Source organism: Bos grunniens, chromosome 10 (genome assembly GCF_055505025.1).
Source record: "Bos grunniens cultivar Pamir isolate PY7600 chromosome 10, Bosgru_T2T1.0, whole genome shotgun sequence".
Lineage (NCBI taxonomy): Eukaryota > Metazoa > Chordata > Mammalia > Artiodactyla > Bovidae > Bos > Bos grunniens.
This window is the reverse complement of record NC_141174.1, coordinates 101178354-101202806: the sequence shown is the minus strand read 5'-3', so window position 1 is coordinate 101202806 and position 24453 is coordinate 101178354. Positions and strand designations below refer to the sequence as shown.

The 24453-nt window shown below is 38.6% G+C and overlaps 1 protein-coding gene across 2 annotated transcripts in view; it reads right to left on the bottom strand.

Moving 5' to 3' along the window:
- DCP2 (decapping mRNA 2) overlaps positions 1-24453 on the bottom strand; it is a 54918-nt gene that overhangs the window by 14045 nt on the left and 16420 nt on the right. Inside the window, exons 3-7 of one of the 2 annotated variants that reach the window (XM_086323347.1) lie at positions 22262-22389; positions 21751-21849; positions 3036-3188; positions 2827-2939; positions 2625-2732 (exon numbers count right to left, since the gene is read on the bottom strand). In XM_086323347.1, coding sequence (XP_086179473.1) covers positions 2625-2732; positions 2827-2939; positions 3036-3188; positions 21751-21849; positions 22262-22389 — 601 coding nt within the window. The remainder of the gene's footprint in view (positions 1-2624; positions 2733-2826; positions 2940-3035; positions 3189-21750; positions 21850-22261; positions 22390-24453) is intronic. The other variant, XM_086323348.1, reaches the window with a different exon arrangement.

Genomic DNA, 24453 nt, shown 5'->3' with positions numbered 1-24453 from the left:
CACTCCACATTTCTTGAATGGGGTGATAATCTATTATTTTTAGTCCCAAACTTTTCTAAATTATTGATACCACCTTCTCCTAAAATGACTGTACTTTTAAAAATCTGGGGAATTTCCTGGCAGCCCAGTGATTAGAACTCTGCATTTCCGCTGCAGGGGACACAGGTTCAAGCCAAGGATGAAGAACTAAGATCCCGCAAGCCTTGCAGCCTGGCCGAACAACAAAAATGAATCTGAAGGAAATACTTCTTTCACAAATTTAATAAATTTAGTAACGAAGCCAATAAATAAAGCCACTCTGAATACACATATATCAGTGGATTTTTATAATAGGACAGACAATTCAATTCTTTACTAGGATGCTTCCATATGGAATTTGATCCTGCACAGGTCAGTATGGACCCTCCGTGCTAAGATCTGACAAACTGAGCTATGTTGTTGTTGCTGTTCAGTCGCTAAGCCATGTCCAACTCAGTGATGCCATCTGACCATCTCATCCTCTGTCGCTTCCTTCTCCTCTTGCTCTAGATCTTTCCCAGCAGCAGGGTATTTTCCAATGAGTCAGCTCCACACATTAGGTGACCAAAGTATTGAAGCTTCAGCATCAGTCCATCCAATGAATATTCCTGGTTGATTTCCTTTAGGATTGACTGGTTGGATCTCTGTGCTGTCCAAGTGATTCTCAAGAGTCTTCTCCAACGCCACAGTTCAAAAGCATCAATTCTTCAGCACTCAGCCTTCTTTACGGTCCAACTCTCATATCCATACATGACTACTGGAAAAACCATAGCTCTGACTATACAGACCTTTGTCTGCATAGTGATGTCTCTGCTTTTTAATACTCTGTTTAGAGTTGTCACAGCTTTTCTTCCAAGGAAATTAAGGAGTTCAAAATGATAGATAAGCATATTAAATAAAGATCCAGTCTCAAATACTTACACCAAAGAAATCAACTGTAATAGTTTGTAGTAAAGATAAATTGTATTCGATAGTACCACTTACATATATTAATACAGTCCAGAGTCACTGATCCCAAGATCCATATTATAGTAAGATTGTTTCTGAATATTTCAGAATCTGTCCCCTTTTCCATTTAAAAATTGTGATTAAATTGCAGGCTCTCAAAAAAGAAAAAAAATTGCAGGCTCTCTTTCTTTAGACAAAATTCAAGTAATTCCTCCAAAATGTCATAAGAGTTAGTCTATATGTTAAAAAGAGACATCACCCTGCCTGAGAAACCTGGAATTTGTTTGAGAAGTTGTTTCATTATCTCCTTATTCCATTCTCTAGGATCACAAACCCTAATACCGACTGAAAGATGTGGGAATGGTATCATACCACTGTGGGTGACAGATTCTTAAACAGTGACACAATTTCTTTTCAAACCCTATCACTATTTCATAACTTTAGTAGTAACTGGGTTTTTTAAATCATGACTACATTCCTGTTTTTTCTTTTTTCTTCTTCAGTTATATTTAGTAGTATATACTTTGGTGATTATAGTGACAGATTCTGAAAGGCACAAATGACTTTCAAGGCATTTAGTCCAATCTTCTGTCCTCATAAAATCCAACTAAAATGGAATATTCCCTATGTATTTAAAAAATATTGACTGTAGGTGTGATTTACTCCTATTGTTTACTTTTAAAGCTCTAGGATAAAAACAAAGCATCTAACTTAGAGAAAATTTAGAAAGCAACTCTCTCTGAACCTAACAAGGCAAAGCTCTACAAGTTGATTACAAATACATATACTTATTTCAGAAAATTATATTGGAAGGACTGATGTTGAAGGTGAAACTCCAAAACTTTGGCCACCTGACGCGAAGAGCTGACTCATTTGAAAAGCCCCTGATGCTGGGAAAGATTGAGGGCAGGAGATGAAGGGGATAACAGAGGATGAGATGGTTGGATGGCATCACCGACTCCATGCACACGAGTTTGAGTGAACTCTGGGAGTTGGTGATGGACAGGGAGGCCTGGCGTGCTGCAGTCCATGGGGTCACAAAGAGTCAGACAGGACTGAGCGACTGAACAGAACTGAATTTCAGAAAATTACTTAGCCTACTCTATAACTGTGATTTGGATACAATTAAGTCCCAAACAAGAAAATGCTCTTTGCAGTTCTTATCCATGTAATACTCACTCCTTATAATATACAGTCTAGACTAGGGAAAGGAAAGGTGCAAGCCCAAGTCTTCACAGTGCTATCTTTCTGAACAAATTATACGTCAGCACCCCTCATCTCCTTCTCACAAAAACAGACATTCGACCACATACAGAAACCAATTATTTCTAAAGTAAAGATATGAGAACACAGAACAAGTACTATGAATACATACAAAGAGAGAAAAAAATTTTCTTTTCCTCATACTCTAGCTATCCATCTAAAAAGCTGACATTCTCTTGTGTATACTATTTTAAAATATGCCTGAAGCTCCTTTATGACTTTAATTAACCTCTCATCCAAAAACCACCCCTCTAAAATGTCTATTATCTGTGAGACTAGTAAGAAACTAGTATCTATAAAAGGAAGCCAATACCTCTGCAAACTTTTTAAGCAAAATGCTACTAATGTATTAAAAAAGACCAAAAAGTCAAAATCCAACACATCTGTTTCTTTACCTCAATTTTTCCACAGTGGGCTTAGCTGGTGTGCTACCAGCGGAGGAAAATCCATTGTCACTATCTGAGGAATCTCCAAATCTTCGAGAAAGCCAGTCCCTTAATGGTCTATGGAGATATTAAGAATTTGCTTTTAAAACTTGGCTATGTAAAGAAACTATCAGAATTGTGAAGTTTAATATTTTAAAAAATACAAACATACCTGATAAAAGGAATGGCCATAAAAAATTTGTTTGGTGCCAAACCAAGTTTGGATTTTGGGGTCATATCATTTCTATGGCAAGGCAATTTCTCAATGGAGAACCACTCAATATTCTGAAACACAAGAAAATTAGTTATTATCAAGGAGTTTCTAAAAGCAATTTAATTAGATACCATCCAGCAACCGGAAAATTCTTCTCAATTACATACCCGGATTTCTCTTCTGGTTTTCGGGTTAAATTTTGTATCTTTTGGAATTCCTGGAATGATGTACAAACGAGCAAGCTGATCATTGATCCGAAGTTCAATGTAATCATCCTTACAAATATAATCTTTAATATCAAAACCAGTTTCTTCAAAGACCTGGAAATAATAAATCTGGATGATGATTTTCAAGTTTGGCTGTTAGACCTTCAGTTCATTAATATTTGCTTATTTCAAAGTCACAAATTCAGAAATATCCAGGAAATTAAATGCATAAAAACACTACATAAAAAAAAAAAAAAAATCACAGTATTTCAGGGTCTAGTTCTTGCTGTGTCTCTATGGAAAAACCTCCTCACACATTTAAGCCTAAGTTTTTTCAGCTATTCATAAAAAGGAAACATATGATACTGCAATTTACAATAATATGTATTTGGCCACTGTCCCCTCTTCTGGTATAAGAGCTCTTAAAACGGTTGGACGGATAAGGCAGTGGACCCCACTTCAGCACTCTTGCCTGGAAAATCCCATGGACAAAGGATCCTGGGTCACTGAGCTGGACACGACTGAGCGACTTCACTTTCACTTTTCACTTTCATGCATTGGAGAAGGAAATGGCAACCCACTCCAGTGTTCTTGCCTGGAGAATCCCAGGGACGGCGGAGCCTGGTGGGCTGCCGTCTATGGAGTCACACAGAGTCGGGCACGACTGAAGTGACTTGGCAGTAGCAGCAGCAAAACGGTTGGAATGTCTTAAATTATAAAAGCAAAAGTATCTTTGCTTTTTATCTAGGTCTCCCACATTGCAGGCAGATTCTTTACCAGCTGAGCCACAAGAGAAGCCCAAAAGTATCTTTACATCCTGTTAATTATGTGACTTCTGGAGTCTACTTCGGGAATTAACTTGGTTGCCAGGTGATCAAGAGGGTTAAAACTTTCAATGGGCCCCTCCTCCCCCACCTCCAGGAAATAAACTCAGTCAACCCCATAAAAACCAAAAAGGAATGTTTCTGGCTTGAAAAACACATGAAGATTTGGGGATAGTGGTGCCAAAGACAGAAAGAAAGTTCTTTGCTTTTTTTCTGTACCTTGCATCCTAAGTATTTATGTCTTCCATCTAGTTATTCCTGAGTTATATCCTTTTATTGTAATAAACTGGAAAACTTAATAAGAAAAATGTTTCTCAATTCTATGAATCACTCTAGCAAAAACTAATCAAACCCAAAGAGGGGGATCAAAAGGCACAAGTGACAACCTGAACTTTGCAACTGGCATCTGAAGCCAAGCATGGTCTTATAGGACTGAACCCTTCACCTCTGGAATGTGACGCTACCTCAAGGCAGACAGTGTCAGAATTGAGCTGAATTGTAAGTCATTCAGTTCATATCCAAAACCTGCTTATTGATGTGGGGGAAAAAAGCCCCTGCGCGTGTGCATACACGTATACGCATGCGCGTGCACACACACATTCTAAAATTGGGTCCAAAACCCTTATTATGTGAGAATACATCAGTGGTTCCCACTCCAAGGGAATATAAACCTCATATGGATTTGATTCAGTAACCACAAAAGTACATGTATAACCAAGCTACAGAATGAAAAATGTCTTATACAAAGAAAACCATTCTTCAAACACGAAAATTGAATTGGGATTAATACTAATATTTCAATGGACAGATTCCAAGAAAACAGCTACAACCACCTTTGTACCCAGGGTGGAGTTAGCTGCAGTCACGATCTGCAGTGATTTTGGAGCCCCAAAAATAAAGTCTGATTGTGTTTCCACTGTTTCTCCATCTATTTGCCATGAAGTGATGGGACTGGATGCCATGATCTTAAGTTTTCTGAATGTTGAGCTTTAAGCCATCTTTTCCACTCTCCTCTTTTACTTTCATGGAGAGGCTCTTTAGTTCTTCACTTTCTGCCATAAGGGTGGTGTCATCTGCATATATGAGGTTATTGATATTTCTCCCGGCAATCTTGATTCCAGCTTATATTTCTTCCAGTCCAGCATTTCTCACGATGTACCCTGCATATAAGTTAAATAATCAGTGTGACAAGATACAGCCTTGAAGTACTTTTTTCCTATTTGGAACCAGTCTATTGTTTCATGTCCAGTTCTAACTGTTGCTTCCTGACCTGCATACAGATTTCTCAAGAGGCAGGTCAGGTGGTCTGGTATTCCTATCTTTTTCAGAATTTTCCACAATTTTCCACAATAAACAAAAGTTTATTGTGATCCACTATGCTTTGGCATAATCTACACATGTGTGATCTACACATATGCTTTGGCATACTCAATAAAAGCAGAAATAGATGTTTTTCTGGAACTCTCTTGCTTTTTTGATGATCCAGCGGATGTTGACAATTTGATCTCTGGTTCCTCTGCCTTTTCTAAAACAAGCTGGAACATCTGGAAATTCACAGTTCACGTATTGCTGAAGCCCGGCTTGGAGAATTTTGAGCATTATTTTACTAGCGTGTGAGATGAGTGCAATTGTGCAGTAGTTTGAGCATTCTTTGGCATTGCCTTTCTCGGGGATTGAAATGAAAACTGATCTTTTTGGTCCTATGGCCACTGCTGAGTTTTCCAAATTTGCTGGCATGTTGAGTGTAGCACTTTCACAGCATCATCTTTCAGCATTTGAAATAGCTCAACTGGAATTCCATCACCTCCACTAGCTTTGTTCGTAGTGATGCTTCCTAAGGCCCACTTGAATTCACATTCCAGCATGACTGGCTCTAGGTGAGTGATCACACCATCGTGATTATCTGGGTCGTGAAGATCTTTTTTGTACAGTTCTGTGTATTCTTGCCACCTCTTCTTAATATCTTCTGCTTGTGTTAGGTCCATACCATTTCTGTCCTTTATCGAGCTCATCTTTGCATGAAATGTTCCCTTGGTAGCTCCAATTTTCTTGAAGAGATCTCTAGTCTTTCCCATTCTGTTGTTTTCCTCTATTTCTTTGCTCTGATGGATGAGGGAGGCTTTCTTATCTCTCCTTGCTATTCTCTGGAATTCTGTACTCAAATGGGTATATTTTTCCTTTTCTCCTTTGCTTTTCGCTTCTCTTCTTTTCACAGCTATTTGTAAGCCTCCTCAGACAGCCATTTTGCTTTTTTGCATTTCTTTTCCATGGGGATGGTCTTGATCCCTGTCTCCTATACAATGTCAGGAACCTCCGTCCATAGTTCATCAGGCACTCCATCTATCAGATCTAGTCCCTTAAATCTATTTCTCACTTCTACTGTATAATCGTAAGGGATTTGATTTAGGTCATACCTGAATGGTCTAGTGGTTTTCCCCACTTTCTTCAATTTAAGTCTGAATTTGGCAATAAGGAGTTCATGATCTGAGCCATAGTCAGCTCCCGGTCTTGTTTTTGTTGACTGTATAGAGCTTCTCCATCATTGGATGCAAAGAGTATAATCATTCTGATTTCGGTGTTGGCCATCTCTTGAGGTCCATGTGTAGAGTCTTCTCTTGTGCTGTTGGAAGAGGGTGTCTGCTATAACCAGTGTGTTCTCTTGGCAAAACTCTATTAGCCTTTGCCCTGCTTCATTCTGTACTCCAAGGCCAAATCTGCCTGTTACTTCAGGTGTTTCTTGACTTCCTACTTTTGCATTCCAGTCCCCTATAATGAAAAAGACATCTTTTTTGGGTGTTAGTTTAAAAGGTCTTGTAGGTCTTCATAGAACCATTCAACTTCAACTTCTTCAGCATTACTGGTCAGGGCACAGACTTGGATTTCTGTGATACTGAATAACAGAGATCATTCTGAATTGCTTAGTGGATCTAAAACTGCCCCTCCTCATAGTGCCTCAAGGAACTCCAAGACATGGAACCCCAGTTCCTGGGAATAAAGTGTTACCGCTAACCCCCACAGCTAACCCTCACCTTCTCCTTCAACCAGAAAAGCCATGCTTATTAATCTATTAAAATCCTGGGCCTCTGCTTAAAAAACCACTGGTGAGGGGGGAGGGATTCACTGCAAGATTGGATTGACACAGACACACTGCTATACATAAGACAAGTAATAAGGACCTACTGCAGAGCACAGTGAACTCTACTCAGTACTCTCTAATGGCTCATATGGGAAAAGGACCTAAAGAAGACTGGCTAGGCATTCATATAGCAGATTCACTTTGCTATATAATACAAGCAAATGTGATTTGACTGCAAATCAATTATACCCCAATAAAAAGTAAAACCATGAGTCTCTTCTAGCCTTAAACGTTCTCCTTCAGATAACATTTATGGTCTCTGGCAAGGTCCTTTCCCACTTCACCCTCAAATGAAAAAGGCTTTGGTTCTTTACTGACTAGAAACCAGTGTGCACCTTTTACGCTGGAATTCCTTCTTCCCTCTAGTTTCAGCACCTACCCAATCAATGGCACAGAAGACGATAAAACATGCACAGGCCTGAACCTCTTACAAGGTAAGGGTGTGGAGGAGTTATTTGTGTCCATTCCTTTCGTCTCTTCCCTCGTTCTCTTGTTGGTTTAGGTACGTCTTTCTACCTCCTTCGATAAGGGCACATCTATATTTCTCTCAGATATGTGTAGGCCGTAACTCACAATTTAAGCTCCTCCACAACACATCTAACTCATTTCTGTATACTGCCAATCATGTTAAACCTTTTCCTAATTTTAAGTACTAGCTGAATATACTCACTTGAAACTGATTCTATGGTATACAGAAAAGAGACATTATTTGTATTTCCTGCTTCCAGAAATGACAGAGTGGAAACAGAAATACCTATGTTTTACCAAAAAAGAGCTTTCTTGTCCTAAACCAAAACTATACATCTTATCCAGAATAAAAACCCGAAGGCTCAGTAATAGACACTTTGTAGTTTCACACTTCCCCAGATCTTAATTTATTTATATACATGCGGTGTGTGCTCAGTCACTCAGGGCTGTCCGACTCTTTTATAACCCCATGGACTTTAGCCCTTCAGGCTCCTCTAGCTGTGGGGATTCTCCAGGCTGGAGTGAGTCGCCCTGCCCTCCTCCAGGGGATATTCTCGACCCAGGGATTAAACCCACGTCTCCCACATTGCAGACAAATTCTTTACCATCTGAGCCATCAGGGAAGTCCATTTGTATACATAATACAATATAATTAAACTAACAATTGTGGATTTATTTCACAACTCATGTATGTTATCTGAATGTTCCCATTAAAGTCCAGTTATTAATACTTTGGTTTTCTTTTTCTTTGAAAGTAAGGTCTACCCTACTCTACTGCTTGAGACATAACTTAAAAATGGTTTTTGTTATAAATCAATCTGGTTGGATATTAGAATTATAACTTTAGAAATTAGAACTGGTTTACCTAAAAGTTTACCTATCAGTGACATAAAATTGTTTTTCTTCATCAAAGTCTCCATTAAGAAAGTCAAAATGGAATACATAAACCAGAAGCCATTCACAATATACTCAAATCCAGATTGCATTAAGAAGTCCTATATATCCACAAGACTAGTAAACCAACTTAAAAAAAAAAAAAGGTAACATGTAACTGGGTACTTAATAATAGAGGACATTCAAATGGCCAATAAGAATATGACAATGTGGCCAACATCATTAAACTTCAGGGAAATATGAAAAACACAATGATAGACCATTACGTTCCCCTAATAACGGCTAAAATTTTTTGAAAATGAGATGTAATTAATATATTACATTATATTAGCTTCAGGTACGCAACATAATAATGTTTTGCATATATTGAGAAATGACCATAAATTTTTTCCCCAGTGTTACTGAGATATAATGGTTTGAACATAATGGTTTGACTTATACATACTGTGAAATGGTTACTCTAAGTTTAGCTGATATGGATCATCTCATATAAGTACAATAAAAAGAATAAGAAAAAAATACGTTTTTTTTCTTGTAATGAGAACCCTTAAGCTCTAGTCTCTGAACTTCTCATACGTATCACACAGCAGTGTTAACTGTAGTCATCATGCTGTACATTACGTCCTAGTGCTTATTTATCTTCCAACTCTTGACCACATTCCTCTAATTCTCTTTTAGACACACACATACCCTCTGAGAACCACAAATCTGATCTCTCCTTCTGAGTTTTGCTTTTCAGATTCCACATAAAAGGGAGACCATACAAAATCTGTCTTTATCTGACTTATCCATTCTGTACAATGCCTTCAATGCCCATAACCGTACAAATTGTAGGATTCTTTTTTTAACAACTGAAATGTATTCCATTGTGTACATACATACCACATCTTCACTAGCCATTCATTTCTCAATGAACACTTAGGTTGTTTCCTTGTCTTGGCTATTATAAACAATGCTATTATGAACATAAGACTGTAGTTATCTTTTCAAGGTAGCATTTTCATTTCCTCTGGATATATTCTCAGAAGTGGAATTGCTGAATCATACGGTTGTTCTATTTTAATTTTTTGACGATCCTCCATAGAATTTTCCGTAGTGGCTGTATCAGTTTACAGTCCTACCAACAGTGAACAAGGGACCCCTTTTCTCCACATTTATCTGTCTTTCTGAAGGCATCCAATCTAAGAGGCATGAGAGATATCTCATTATGGTTTTGATTTGTATTTGCCTAATAATCACCAGATGGTCAACACTGAAATAACACTGATTATATTCTTGGCAGCCAAAGATGGAGAAGCTCTATACAGTCAGCAAAAACAAGACCAGGAGCTGACTGTGGCTCAGATCATGAACTCCTTATTGCCAAATTCAGACTTCAATTGAAGAAAGTGGGGAAAACTACTAGAACATTCAGGTATGACCTAAATCAAATCCCTTACAATTATACAGTAGAAGTGAGAAATAGATTTAAGGGACTAGATCTGATAGATAGAGTGCCTGATGAACTATGGACGGAGGCTCGTGACACTGTACAGGAGACAGGGATCAAGACCATCCCTATGGGAAAGAAATGCAAAAAAGCAAAATGGCTGTCTGAGGAGGCCTTACAAATAGCTGGGAAAAGAAGAGAAGTGAAAAGCAAAGGAGAAAAGGAAAGATATACCCATTTGAATACAGAGTTCCAAAGAATAGCAAGGAGAAATAAGAAAGCCTTCCTCAGAGATCAATGCAAAGAAATAGAGGAAAACAACAGAATGAGAAAGACGAGAGATCTCTTCAAGAAAATTAGAGCTACCAAGGGAACATTTCATGCAAAGATGGGCTTGATAAAGGACAGAAATGGTATGGACCTAACACAAGCAGAAGATATTAAGAAGAGGTGGCAAGAATACACAGAACTGTACAAAAAAGATCTTCACGACCCAGATAATCACGATGGTGTGATCACTCACCTACAGCCAGTCATGCTGGAATGTGAAGTCAAGTGGGTCTTAGAAAGCATCAATACAAACAAAGCTAGTGGAGGTGATGGAATTCCAGTTGAGCTATTTCAAATGCTGAAAGATGATGCTGTGAAAGCGCTGCACTCAATATGCCAGCAAATTTGGAAAACTCAGCAGTGGCCACAGGACTGTAAACATCAGTTTTCATTCTAATCCCTGAGAAAGGCAATGCCAAAGAATGCTCAAACTACTGCACAATTGCACTCATCTCACATGCTAGTAAAGGAATGCTCAAAATTCTTCAAGTCAGGCTTCAGCAATACGTGAACTGTGAACTTCCAGATGTTCAAGCTGGTTTTAGAAAAGGCAAAGGAATCAGAGATCAAATTGCCAACATCCGCTGCATCATCAAAAAAGCAAGCGAGCTCCAGAAAACATCTATTTCTGCTTTATTGACTAGGCCAAAGCCCTTGGACTGTGTGGATCACAATAAACTGCGGAAAATTCTGAAAGAGATGGGAATAACAGACCACCTGACCTGCCTCTTGAGAAACCTGTATGCAGGTTAGGAAGCAACAGTTAGAACTGGACATGGAACAACAGACTGGTTCCAAATAGGAAAAGGAGTACGTCAAAGCTGCATATTGTCACCGTGCTTATTTAACTTATATGCAGATTACATCATGAGAAACCCTGGGCTGGAAGAAGCACAAGCTGGAATCAAGACTGCCGGGAGAAAATATCAATAACCTCAGACATCCAGATGGTACCACCCTTATGGCAGAAAGTGAAGAGGAACTCAAAAGCCTCTTGATGAAAGTGAAAGAGGAGAGTGAAAAAGTGGGCTTAAAGCTCAACATTCAGAAAACAAAGATCATGGCATCTGCTCCCATCACTTCATAGGAAATAGATGGGGAAACAGTGGAAACAGTGTCAGACTTTATTTTTCTGGGCTCCAAAATCACTGCAGATGGTGACTGCAGCCATGAAATTAAAAGACGCTTACTCCTTGGAAAGAAAGTTATTACCAACCTAGATAGCATATTGAAAAGCACAGACATTACTTTGCCAACAAAGGTCTGTCTAGTCAAGGCTATGGTTTTTCCAGTGGTCGTGTATGGATGCAAGAGTTGGACTGTGAAGAAAGCTGAGCGCCAAAGAATTGATGCTTTTGAACTATGGTGTTGGAGAAGGCTCCAGAGTCCCTTGGACTGCAAGGAGATGCAACCAGTCCATCCTAAAGGAGATCAGTCCTGGGTGTTCTTTGGAAGGACTGATGCTGAAGCTGAAACTCCAATACTTTGGCCACCTCATGAGAAAAGTTGACTCATTGGAAAAGATCCTGATCCTGGGAGGGACTGGGGGCAGGAGGAGGAGATAACAGAGGATGAGATGGCTGGATGGCATCACCGACTCGATGGACATGAGTTTGAGTGAACTCCGGGAGTTGGTGATGGACAGGGAGGCCTGGCGTGCTGTGATTTATGGGGTCCCAAAGAGTCGGACACAACTGAGCGACTGAACTGAATTGAATATCTAGTGATGCGGGGCATCTTCTCACATTTTTATTAACTATTTATCTTCTTTGGAAAAATGTATATTCAGGTCTTTTTCCCATTTTTTAATTGAATTATTTGCTACTGAGTTGTATAAGTTCTTATTAGACATTAACTCCTTATCAACTATATGGTTTGCTTGTTATACATTTTTAGACATTAACTCTTTATTAACTATATGGTTTGCAGGTATTTTCTCCCATTCCACAGGCTTTCTACTTTGTTGACTGTTTCTCGTTTTTGGGTCGATGTAGTCTTGCTTATTTTGGTGCTTGTGCTTTTGGAGTCATATTCAAAAAGTCATTGCCAAGAGCCACATTAAGGAGTTTTTATCCTGTTTTCTTCTAGAAGTTTCATGGTTTCAAGTCTTACATTTAAGTCATGTACCCACTTCAAGCTAACTTCTGTGAGTGGTGTAAGATAGTGGTCTAGTTTCATTCTTTTTCATGGGAATATTCAATTTCCTCAGCATCATTAACTGAAGAGACTCTCTTTTTTCCATTGAGTTTTCTTGGCTCCCTCCTCAAATATTAGTTGACCATACATGTGTGGCTTTGTTTCTGGGATCTCAATTCTTTGATCTGTTTCATTGATCATTGATCTGTTTATGTTTCAGATCTGTTTCATTCATCTGTTTTTGCACCACTGCCATACCATTTAATGACTACAGCTTTACAGTACAGCATGAAAGCAGGAAGTGTGATACCTTCCACTTTGTTCTTCTTTCAGGATTGCTCTGGTTATTCAGAGTATTCTGTGGTTCTGTACACATTTTAAGATTTTTTTTTTCTAATTCTGTAAAAATAAGGCCACTGAAATTTTGATAGGGATCACACTGAATCTAGAGATGATTTTTGGCAGTAATGGCATTTTAACAATATTAATTCTCATAATCCATGAACATGGGATAAAGATTTTAAAGTCGGTAATTCTACATGTAGGCAAGGACAACAAGAACTCTCATATGCAGGTGGTCGGAATATAAATGGGTTCAACCAACTGGAAAACCACTGGCAACTTCCCTATGACTCAGTAATTCCATTCCTAGAGAAACGAAGGCTTATTTTCCTCAAAGGACATGTACCACCATATTTATACCAGTTTTATCCTTAATAGCCAAAAGCTGGATACAATCCAATACATAAAAGAATGGATAAACAACTGTGGTATATTTGTACACTGCAATATTACAAAGAGCGATTAAAAAGAACCAGCTGCTAATATACACGATAACACAGATGAATCTCACAAGCATTACACTGAGAGAGAGAGATAAAACACAAAGAATAGCTATTTCGAAATCCTAATTATATGAAGCTCAGAACAGGCAAAAATAATCGATGGTAATAGAAAAGTCAAAACAGTGGTTCCTTCCAGGAAATGTGGGAAAAGTAGGTACTGATCCGAAAGGGCAGGAGGACTTTCCTGGTGGTCCAGTGGTTGGGAGTCTGCCCACCAATGCAGGGGATGCAGGTTGGATCCCTGGTCAGGGAAGGTTCCACATGACATGCAGCAGCTGGGCCCATGTGCCACACTTCCGAGCTGGCACTGCAGAGCCCAGGAGCTGCAATCACCGAAGCCCGAAAGCCCCAGAGCTCCACAACAGAAGAAAGCCCTCGCACAGCAACAAGGAGCCCACGCCACAGCCAAGCCCCAGTGCAGCCAAAATTAAAAAAAGAAGGGGCAGCAAAGACTCTTCTGAGCTGCTGAAAATATTCTTTGACCTGGATGGTGGTTTCACAGGCATGTACATACATAAAAATTAATAACCTGCTAAGTTTATTTTATGCTTTTATCCGTCAACAAAAAAAGCTTAAAAAATAATTTTTACATGGTTCTTAATTCTATTTTTACAGTTATTCTCTTTAACTCTCTTCTTTGAATATCTTATAATCAGAAATTAGAATACCTACCAGTCACATATGTCTGTAAAATAATTAAAAGCTATGCTAAAAGTAAACTGTATAATCTAAGTTCTTTGTAAGCAGACCCTATTTGTTACAAACAGAATCTAAATGAATACATGCTTAACAAAACAAGCACTGAAGGACTAAGAGCCTGTTTCAGATTAAAGACTGCAAAACAACAATTAAATGCAAACACAGGGCAGGAGCCTGGGATAGGATCCTGTATGGGAGAAGGGGTGGAAACTGCAGAAAAGGACTATAATGGATCAACTAGTAAATCTGAATACTCAATTATCCGTTAGATAAAAGAACCTTTCAAACCCATTCCTGAATTTGATAATTACACCGTGATTATGTAAGAGAACTTTCTAGTTCTTTAAACTTATTGATACATGCAGTAATAGTGGTTAAGAGACATTATGTCTACAATTTACTCCTAAATTATCTAGCAATAATAATAAAAACCATACACCCATATGTATCAAAAGTAATAAAGCAAACACGGCAAAATATTAACAGGTGGGTCTATTCTTTTTATTATTCTTACTATAACATTAACACAATTTTAAAGACTAACATGTAATTAATGGTAAGGTTGTTTTAGTGTATTCATTCAAATATATCTGTGTGCTTAGTGACAGGTACTATCCTATCCTACGCACTGATTTCAGAAATGAATAAAGCAAGCACTGCTCTTTCAAGAGCTCCATCTTAAAAAGAAATGATAACTGTGGTATGATATACATGCCAGAAAGTAGGTGGGTGCCATGGGAATACAGAATCAGGATGCTTACCTCAGCCTTGAGGGGCTTCCCAACTGCCCATGCAGGAGAGGCCCGTTTGATCCCTAATCCAGGAAGATGCCTGCAGAAGGAAATGGCAACCCATTCCAGTATTCTTGCCTGGAAAAATCCCAAGGACAGAGGAGCCTAGTGGGCTTCAGTCCACGGGCTCACAAAAAGTTGGGACACGAGTGAGCGACTGAACATCAACTCAGCCCTGGGCACAGGTGAGGTGTGAGGTGTGAGCTGGGGTAGTCACCTGGAAGGCTGTCATAAGCAGGGTCCTATCCTGTGGATAAACCTGGGCTAGGACTTGAAAGATGACTAGAAGTTTATAAGACTGACAAGAAGAAAAAGATACTCCAGATAGCTGAGAATGACTATAGCTGAAGGATTATAAAGAGAAGAAATGGTACAACATGAGGCCATTAGTGTAATGTAACAAAGGCAGCTTTGAAACCCTGTACAACCATACTTCAGTTCAGTTCAGTCGCTCAGTCGTGTCCGACTCTTCGCGACCCATGGATTGCAGCACGCCAGGCCTCCCTGTCCATCACCAATTCCCGAAGCTCACTCAGACTCATGTCCATCGAGTCAGTGATGCCATCCCAGCCATCTCATCCTCTGTCGTCCCCTTTTCCTCCTGCCCCCAATCCTTCCCAGCATCAGTCTTTTCCAATGAGTCAACTCTTTACATGAGGTGGCCAAAGTACTGGAGTTTCAGCTTCAGCATCGTTCCCTCCAAAGAAATCCCAGGACTGATCTCCTTCAGAATGGACTGGTTGCATCTCCTTGCAGTCCAAGGGACTCTGGAGTCTTCTCCAACACCACAGTTCAAAAGCATCAATTCTTCGGTGCTCAGCTTTCTTCACAGTCCAACTCTCACATCCATACATGACCACTGGAAAAACCATAGCCTTGACTAGATGGACCTTGGTTGGCAAAGTAATGTCTCTGCTTTTGAATATGCTATCTAGGTTGGTCATAACTTTCCTTCCAAGGAGTAAGCGTCTTTTAATTTCATGGCTGCAGTCACCATCTGCAGTGATTTTGGAGCCCAGAAAAATAAAGTCTGACACTGTTTCCACTGTTTCCCCATCTATTTCCCATGAAGTGATGGGACCGGATGCCATGATCTTCGTTTTCTGAATGTTGAACTTTAAGCCAACTTTTTCACTCTCCTCTTTCACTTTCATCAAGAAGCTTTTGAGTTCCTCTTCACTTTCTGCCATAAGGGTGGTGTCATCTGCGTATCTGAGGTTATTGATATTTCTCCCATACTTAGAATAAACATAATACAATGCTGCTGCTGCTAAGTCGCTTCAGTCGTCTCCGACTCTGCACGACCTCATGGACTGCAGCCTACCAGGCTCCTCCGTCCATGGGATTTTCCAGGCAAGAGTACTGGAGTGGGTTGCCATTGCCCTTTCCAATAATACAATGCAAGACTTCTTAATTCTAAAAGTGATAAAGATTGGTTCACCTCTAAAATAAGGTACTCATTCTCAACAAGCATTTACCAGGAAAAAATTTTAATAGCTCACTTTTATGTACAGATAACAAATCTACAGCCAACAAAGGGTTAATATCCAAAATACAAACAGCTCGTACAGTTCAAGATCAAAAAATCAAAAAAAAAAAAAGGAACAGTCAAAAAATGGGCAGAACCCAAACAGCCATTTCTCCAAAGATGTACAGATGGCCAGTAAACACTTGAAGAGAGGCTCAATATCACACATTATTAGAGAAATGCATATCAAAACTATGAGATTATCGCCTCACACCAGTCAGAATGCCCATCATCAAAAAAAATCTACCAAGAGTAAATGCTGCAGAGTGTGGAGAAAGGGAACCCTCCCGCACTGGTGGGAATATAAACCGATACAGCCACTGTGGAAAACAGCACGGAGGTTCCTTAAAACACTAGGAATAAAAAACACTAGGAATAAAATCACCGTATGACCCAGCAACCCCACTACTGGGCCACTACTCCCGCCCTGAGAAAACCACAGTGCCAGAATACACATGTGGCCCTCGTTCACTGCAGCACTACTGGCAACGGCCAGGACGCGGAAGCAACCTAGATGCCTACCAACACGTGAATGGATAAGAAGCTGCGGTGCACCTCCACAGTGGAGTACTGCTCAACCATAAAGCAATGAACTTGAGTCAACTGTAGTGAGGTGGATGAACCTAGATTGTGCTGGAGAGCCAAGTAAGTCAGAAAGAGAAAAACGAGTGTCGTATGTTAACGCATATATACACAATCTAGAAAAATGGTACTAATGAACATAGCAGAGACGGGACTGTGGACACAGTTGGGGAAGGCGAGGGTGGGGCAAATTACATACAACAGTGCAGTGTCAGTCGCTCAGTTGTGCCCGACTCTGTGCCACCCTGTGGACTGCAGCCCACCAGGCTCCTCTGTCCATGGGATTCTCCAGGCAAGAATACTGGAGTGGACTGCCATTTCCTTCTCCAGGGGATCTTCCCGACCCAGGCAGGCATCAAACCTGGGCCTCCTGCACTGCAGGCAGATTCTTTACCGTCTGAGCTACCAGGGAAATCCTATATACACAATATCACACATAAAACAGGTAGAAGGAAGCTACTAAATAACACAGGAAGCCCCGCCTAGTGCTCTGTGATGACCTGGAGGGGTCATCTCATGGCTGGGGATGGGTGGGGAGGCTCAGGAGGAAAATTATATATATACACACACATACACAAATACACACACACATAACTGATCTACATTACTGTACAGCAGAAACCAATTCAAAATTATAATGCAATTTCCCACCAATTAAAAAAATAAAATTTAAAACCAATTTTTAATACCAAACCTTCTGTGAATCAAATCCCTTCCTGTATGATAATTCAGAGTTAACGTTCCTGGCGCATGGAATAGGATTAACGTCTCAAACGATATCAGATAAAAATCTCTACGTAAGAGTAAAAAAATGTGCTACCCAAAGAACACCAGCATAGACAATCAAATCCTCTGCCTAAAATCTATGTCCTATAAGCCTACAAGTGGTAGAATAAACCAGTAATTCCTCTGTACAAATTCTATCAAGATTAAATCACATAAGGGCACATTAAAGTAAGTGTCATTATAATAAAATGCTGTTCTACCAAATAATAAGCAGCAACATGAAATCTCGAAACCACATATGAACTGCCAAGTATTCCATGTTCTCAAAAACAGGTGTTGTTTCACCACAATTGGTAACAAAAATATACCAAGATTATCTTAATACAGCCTTTCAATAAAACCTAGAGAACATTTTTCACATCTCTATCGTACATCTACTTGACTACTGAATAAGTGTTCAGAAATAACCCAATTAACAAAGGTGAACCAAGTGATCAAAGAGAAGATTGGAAACTACTAATTAGGACGGCCATTAGCTTTCAACTGACGATTATTCACAGCTTCTCCCTGAGCGGCCTGCTTGCCACTGATTCTTCAGCCCAGTCCACACACACAGCCCTTACAGAAGGTGTCAGATTCTGCTGTAGCAAAATAAACACTTCTACACACTCATACACGATGAAATAACACTGATACAATTACAATAAAGAAAATTAAAAAGTTATTAAGCAACCTAAAATAAAACCCATGGTAGAAACCAGAGGGAAAAAAAACATGGTAAAAACAAGAGAAAAAGTGCTTAACACATCAGCCTAAGCCTAATGATAGCTAAAAATTAAGACAAAACTTCTCCATATGTATTCATACAAGTGAAAATGAAAAGTGTAATATTAACTCCTATAAATGGAATAACAATCTGGTTTTCAGCTAAGACTGATGGCGCTCCCCCTCCCTCAGTGTTGCTTCTATTGTGCTGCAGCACCACCAAGTGGCAGAAGGATACACTGCAACTCTAGGACGGCTGGTTGAATACTTCAACACTCAAAAATAGCAATTACTATGGACTGAACCTTCCAAAATTCTTAGGAAGGCCTAACTCCCAAAATGACTGTACTTGGAGACGGGGCCTGTGAGGAGGTGGTGCAGGTTACATGAGGTCATGCAGGTGGGTCTCCAATCCGACAGGACTAGTGCCCTTTAAGAGGAGGAGACACCGGTAAACTAGCGCCCTGGGCTCTCAGTCACCCAGGGAAGACCACGCGGGCACACAGAGGCAAGGCAGCTGACTGCAGGCCGGAGGGAGAGCCTTCACCAGGAAATCCACCAACAGGCAGCTTGCTCTTAGGCTTCCCAGCCTCCAGGAGTAGAAAATAAACGTCTACTGCTTATGCCACCCAGGCTGCAGTATTTTGTTATGGCAGCCTGAATGGATTAATACAGCAATGCTACACCTTAATTCCACAATCTGTTCTTTATGAGAAAAGCATTCACTTAAAAGGAACAAAAATCAAAAGATTTGCCTTTAAAAATTCTAGCCCTTAAAATAACAGAAATTTAAAAAAGTCTTTTCTAAAAAGTTCCTTTATCGGCTAAAAGAGGCTATTATTTAGTTCAGAAAAGTTAGAAGTTAGGATTAATTCTTATTATCAAAGGGAACATTTTTTCCCCGAAATTAATCAACTGTGGTTCCTAAGTACACCTGTGGTTTCCTCAGAGCAAGTCAAAATCTTTAAAACACGGGAGGCGGGGGGAGATTCATATTGGTCCAAATAAGAGAGCTAAGTGTTATCAGGAAATAGATATATGTACTTAAAATCAAGTTTCTTCTGTTTACATCTGTGTATGTATTTAGAAATTCTCACCAATTTACAAACATTCCTGACTGTCTATATATTAAATAGCAGCCAAGAACATGAACTCCAGAACCCAAATACTAGGGTTTGCATCTCTGTTTTGTGCTTACTGAGTACTCAACAGCTCTGTTTCAGTTACCCACCTGTAAAAATAGAGATAACTTCCCATAAAGGCTGCATCTTCCCCTACAGGATTCTCCATTCTCCCACTCCCCCGGCCCCAAGAATAAACTTTATTTACTTTCTTACAAATTATGGTGATCCACTGGAATCAGCACCAGACAGACAGGATAACTTTTTATCTCAGTATCCCAGAGCAGAGAACAAAGAAGAGAAACCAAGGTGAAAACTGTCCTGGTTCACAGGTTAACTTTCTCTTTTTATCCCAAATACCCCACTTCTGCATCATCCCGACTCTGTATAATATCGTGTATAAAATTCATGAGATGGAGCATTCCAGCAGTAGATGCAGGCAGAGCCCTTGGATCTAGGGTCCTTCTTCAGTTTTCCAAGATTAGGCATTTGATTCCTCGGGAAAGATCCAATTATGAAGATAGCCCATACCACCTAATTTAGCCGAAATTTCTGTTACTGCAGTTAATATTTCTTTCTGGACCTGGACAACTATCTCACTACTGTAGGAGAAGTCTACTCCATGTATAAGACGTATGGATTAACTCCACCAGGTAGGACAGTATGGCTCCCATTTTGCCTTTCTTTATAAGCAAGACAACTACAAAAACTGAAGACACAAAAGGGAAGACTTTTTAACTACTCCATTTCATCTCCTGGCATCTGCAGAAAATAAAGGAAAAGCTCTTAAGAGGATGTGGCATTTCCTCACCTGCTCCCTAAATAGTTTTCAATTTTAAAGGGTGGGCATAAAATGTCTTTGCTATAAGCTGTTGCAAAATACTTGCTCAGATAAGCTGTTCCACACTCAATTTAAAATGCAGCATTTTCAGTCATTTTAAAAATCTTACTCCAAAGTAAATAAGCATTGATACTTTTTCTACAGTAAATGACCACTAGTGGTTTTTAAGAATTTTAACTACTATCCCTCACTAACAAATAGACTCGAACCAGGCGGTGAACACTGCTCTAGAAAAACATGGAGCAAAAAAAAAAGAGATTCAAATAAAATATGCTACAAAATCCATACTGCCATCTTGAAAAAAAAAAAATCTCAAAATTCAATCACTACCAGCTTAGACTCTAGAAAGATACCACTTCTAGTTATGAATATCTTGCTTTTAGAAACAAGTCCTTGAGTTAGACTCCTAATAATTTTATATCTTACAGAGAGATTTGTCCAGTTTCTCTAGGCTACTGAGCAACATATACTAAAACTATAATGGAACAAACCCCTTTCAACTCCTAGTCCAGTTCTCTTTCCATTTTATCATATTTCCTCATAGCTCAACTCCTCAAATGTCAAGGACAAGGTGTACTGGTGTAAATTGATAAATAAGAATACCGTATACAATGTATCACAATGTATTACTGTGGGCTACAGCCAACTGGTTACATGTGATAAACAATTTAAGTAAGAGTGAACATCCTCCTTTTACAAATAAGAAAATAAGGCCCCATACAGACAGCTAGTCTGTGGCAGTCTTTTGGGGAAAAAGTGACCTCCATCTACAAAGATACCCAGTTATGATTTGAATGGGCAGAAGAGAGGCGTTTCCAGGTAGGAAAATCACATAAGCAAAAGCTTAGTGGATAAAACAAATCAATCAATTCAGAGGACAAAGAATAAATTATTTGACTAAGAATGCTATGCTAAGTCGCTTCAGTCGTGTCTGACCCTGTGCGACCCCACAGATGGCAGCCCACCAGGCTCCCCATCCCTGGGATTCTCCAGGCAAGAACACTGGAGTGGGTTGCCATTTCCTTCATTTTCTTCTTGACTAAGAATAAAGACAGACAAATTTAGGAATGGCTAAGTTCTGTGTTGGGGGTAGGAAACGGAGTTTCAATTCTTAAAGAATTAAACTTCATCCTACAGGCAGAGGGAAGCTAGAGTGGGTTTTTACCAATAAATGTAAATGTCTCAGAAATTGTGCGTTTGTCTAGACGCCCAGACTATAAACATAAAACAAAGGTTATAAGAGTCAAAATATTTAACTAATCTATTTATTTAATCCAATTAAATATTTAATCCAATTCTAAAAGGAAAAGTGGAAAGGATATTACAAAAAAGGTTAAATAATAAAATAAAATATGTACAATGAAAGAAAATGAAACAAATGAGAGAAGAACAAATGACAGAGGTAGACAAACAAATTAACAGTTACATAACAAAAGATATTACTCCATGCAGGCATTCAAGTTCTGGAAAGAGGATTAAATGATCCAAACAAGTCCAGTCTCCAAAGCTAAAACAACACTCAAAGCACAGCCACCAAACGCATCAAACTGCAGTAACTCACCTCTCTAGCAGCACAATCATGAGGAGCTTCTTCTTTATTTACTTTTCCTTTTGGAAATCCCCAGCCTGATTTTGCGAGGTACCCCTGAACCAGTAGTACCTGCAAAACAATCAAGAGGTAAAAATAAAACTTGCTCTCCTTTCCCATATTCCTTTCTAAAAGCCAGAAGTGCTTTTCTCCTTACTTCAGATAACTGTTATCGCCAACAATTTTACTTGGTTAACTATCTTTCAGGAGGCTAGATATAATATTACTTTTCCTATGAAGAAAGGCATTCTGCCCATTTTAAAGTATTTCTTCAGCAATCAAGTTCCTTTACAATATGCCATACTGCAATAGGTATGAATTATTAAGACCCAGAATGCAGACAAAATATGCAAATTTTGGCCTTGTAGCACTAAAAATCTAAGTATACGTTTAAAACCTCAGTTCAGAACATTATAGATATAACATTAGGATGAAAACAGCTGATTACCATTTCACTTAAAAATTCTGTATTACTCTCACTCACATTTTCAAGTGTCTCATCAAGAATAATTGCACCATATGTTGGCACTCCCATTTTATATTCCTTCCATTCATCCAAAATTTTTTCCACATCTTCACCTTGAGGCAGCAAAAATGGACAATGATTGAAGAGTACACCATGTGTTAAGGAAGCCATTTACTTTCTCCCTTACAATTTAAGCACATATATACAGAAAGAGATCTTTTAAAATGAATTTTGTATTTTATTATTTTTTATTAAAAATATTTTTTATTTAAATTAATAAAAAACATTTTTTATTTAAATTAATATTATTTATTATTATTGTATACAATTACTCACATCTTCACCTCAGTTAAGTGTATCCTTCTTGTCTTTTCACATTTTTTTTCTCCTGAACAAAACATTTCTAACTTCTGCATTTAGCCTAGGCACAAATCAAGTAAACTTTGAATACACATACTCTGACACCCTAAGTTAACAACAAAAAACTCAGGGCCACGTTAGCACTTACAATCACTAAGTATGTCGAATTTATCATATTAAGAGTCAACAGATACTGAAACTGACAGCAAGAAATATAAGCACAGTACCCACAGCAAGAGGTAGGAGCCATCAGAGTAACCAGAAGTGGGAATTCCCTGACAGTACAATAGTTAGGACTCTGCTTCCACTGCAGGGGGTACAGATTCAATCCCTGGTTGAGGAACTAAGATCCCACAAGCCTCTCAGCCGCCCTTCTCCCCCAAAAAAGAAGAAGCAGAAGTAGCTAACTCTAACTCTGGGAAGCAGAACTAGAAATGAATGAAGCATGCCACTCTACAGGGCTGAATATTTTTCTTTACCATGTGTATGTATTGTTTTCATAATTTAAAACATTTTAAAGATGAAGATTAAGGATTATAGAGAAATGTAAATATGAGTATTAAGGAAAGTATGGCCTGTTTCAAAAGAAACTGGTATGTCTCTCCAAAACTGAGCAGAGTAAAATAATTTTTTTCTAAAGTAAATAAAACCTAAACCTGTAAAGTATATGCTCAGGCTTCCAATACTCATATGCTACCAAATGCCTCATTACAACACTGTTAATTATGAAAACTGTGGGCAAATTATAATTTATAACAGTGTTTCTCAAACGGAGGACATTCTCAAGGGTTTTCAAGTGCTGTGAATGCTTACATATTCTCTTTTCATTTTTATATTAATGTAAGAAAGGAAGGTTTTGTAACAGATAAGGCAAAGAAAGGTGCAGGGAAAACTTATAGCACACACATGTCAACATCCTCAAAGAAGTCAGCATTATATTCACATTAACTACTGAGTTAAACAAAAACATCACGATAAATTCATTTTATGAAAACGAATTTTATGAGCTGTACCTTTTTCTGTTTAAAAATATGCTTTGGTTTTATAGTGCAGTAAGAAATAAGGTTCTCAAAGAGCTCAAAAAAGGCAACCATCTATAACAACACTGTATTAAATAGGCAAGCACTAGGTTAAAAATAGTCTTTGCTTTCATTTGGGGAGTGGGGAAATCATGTGGATATAATATTAACTATTCCATAAAACTCTATGGAAGAATTTTGGAAGATTCCAGCTTCCTATAATTCTGAAAGCTATTTCTCATTAAAAGTCTAAGATATTTAGTAAAAATTCCTTATGTGTTTTAGGTCACCACAGATTTTATTTTTTAATCTAACTATATCTTTTAAATAAATGGATATTTTTCCATTAAAAATTAACCACAGGGGGAAAAATATGAAAATAACCCAGAAATAGAAGTAACTTCCAATAGTGTCAAAGAGGAAGTGTCAAAGAGGAAGACACTTATCTCGTCTTTTTCCTTTCTCTTCCTTCTCCCTACAACATTCCTAATAATTTCACAGTACATTAGTGTCTCTATAATGAAGTTTTAGCTCATCTTTCTACCCATTAAACAACTTCTTCAAAAATAACAAATTAAAACCAACAGACATAGTCTTGAAAATTATCTATACTCTTCATTTACCCATTTTTTTTCCTACCCCAAAATCACCATAAAAAGAGTAAGTTGATGAACCAATCAACTGCAGACCAAGATATATTTGGAATTAATGATGAAAAGTACTTGCTCAAGTCCACACAATTAGCAAATAACAGAACCCAATCCAAAAATGACATCAATTTCTTCAATGAAGACAACTCTTCAATCTTCCTCCAAATTCAACAGTCCATAA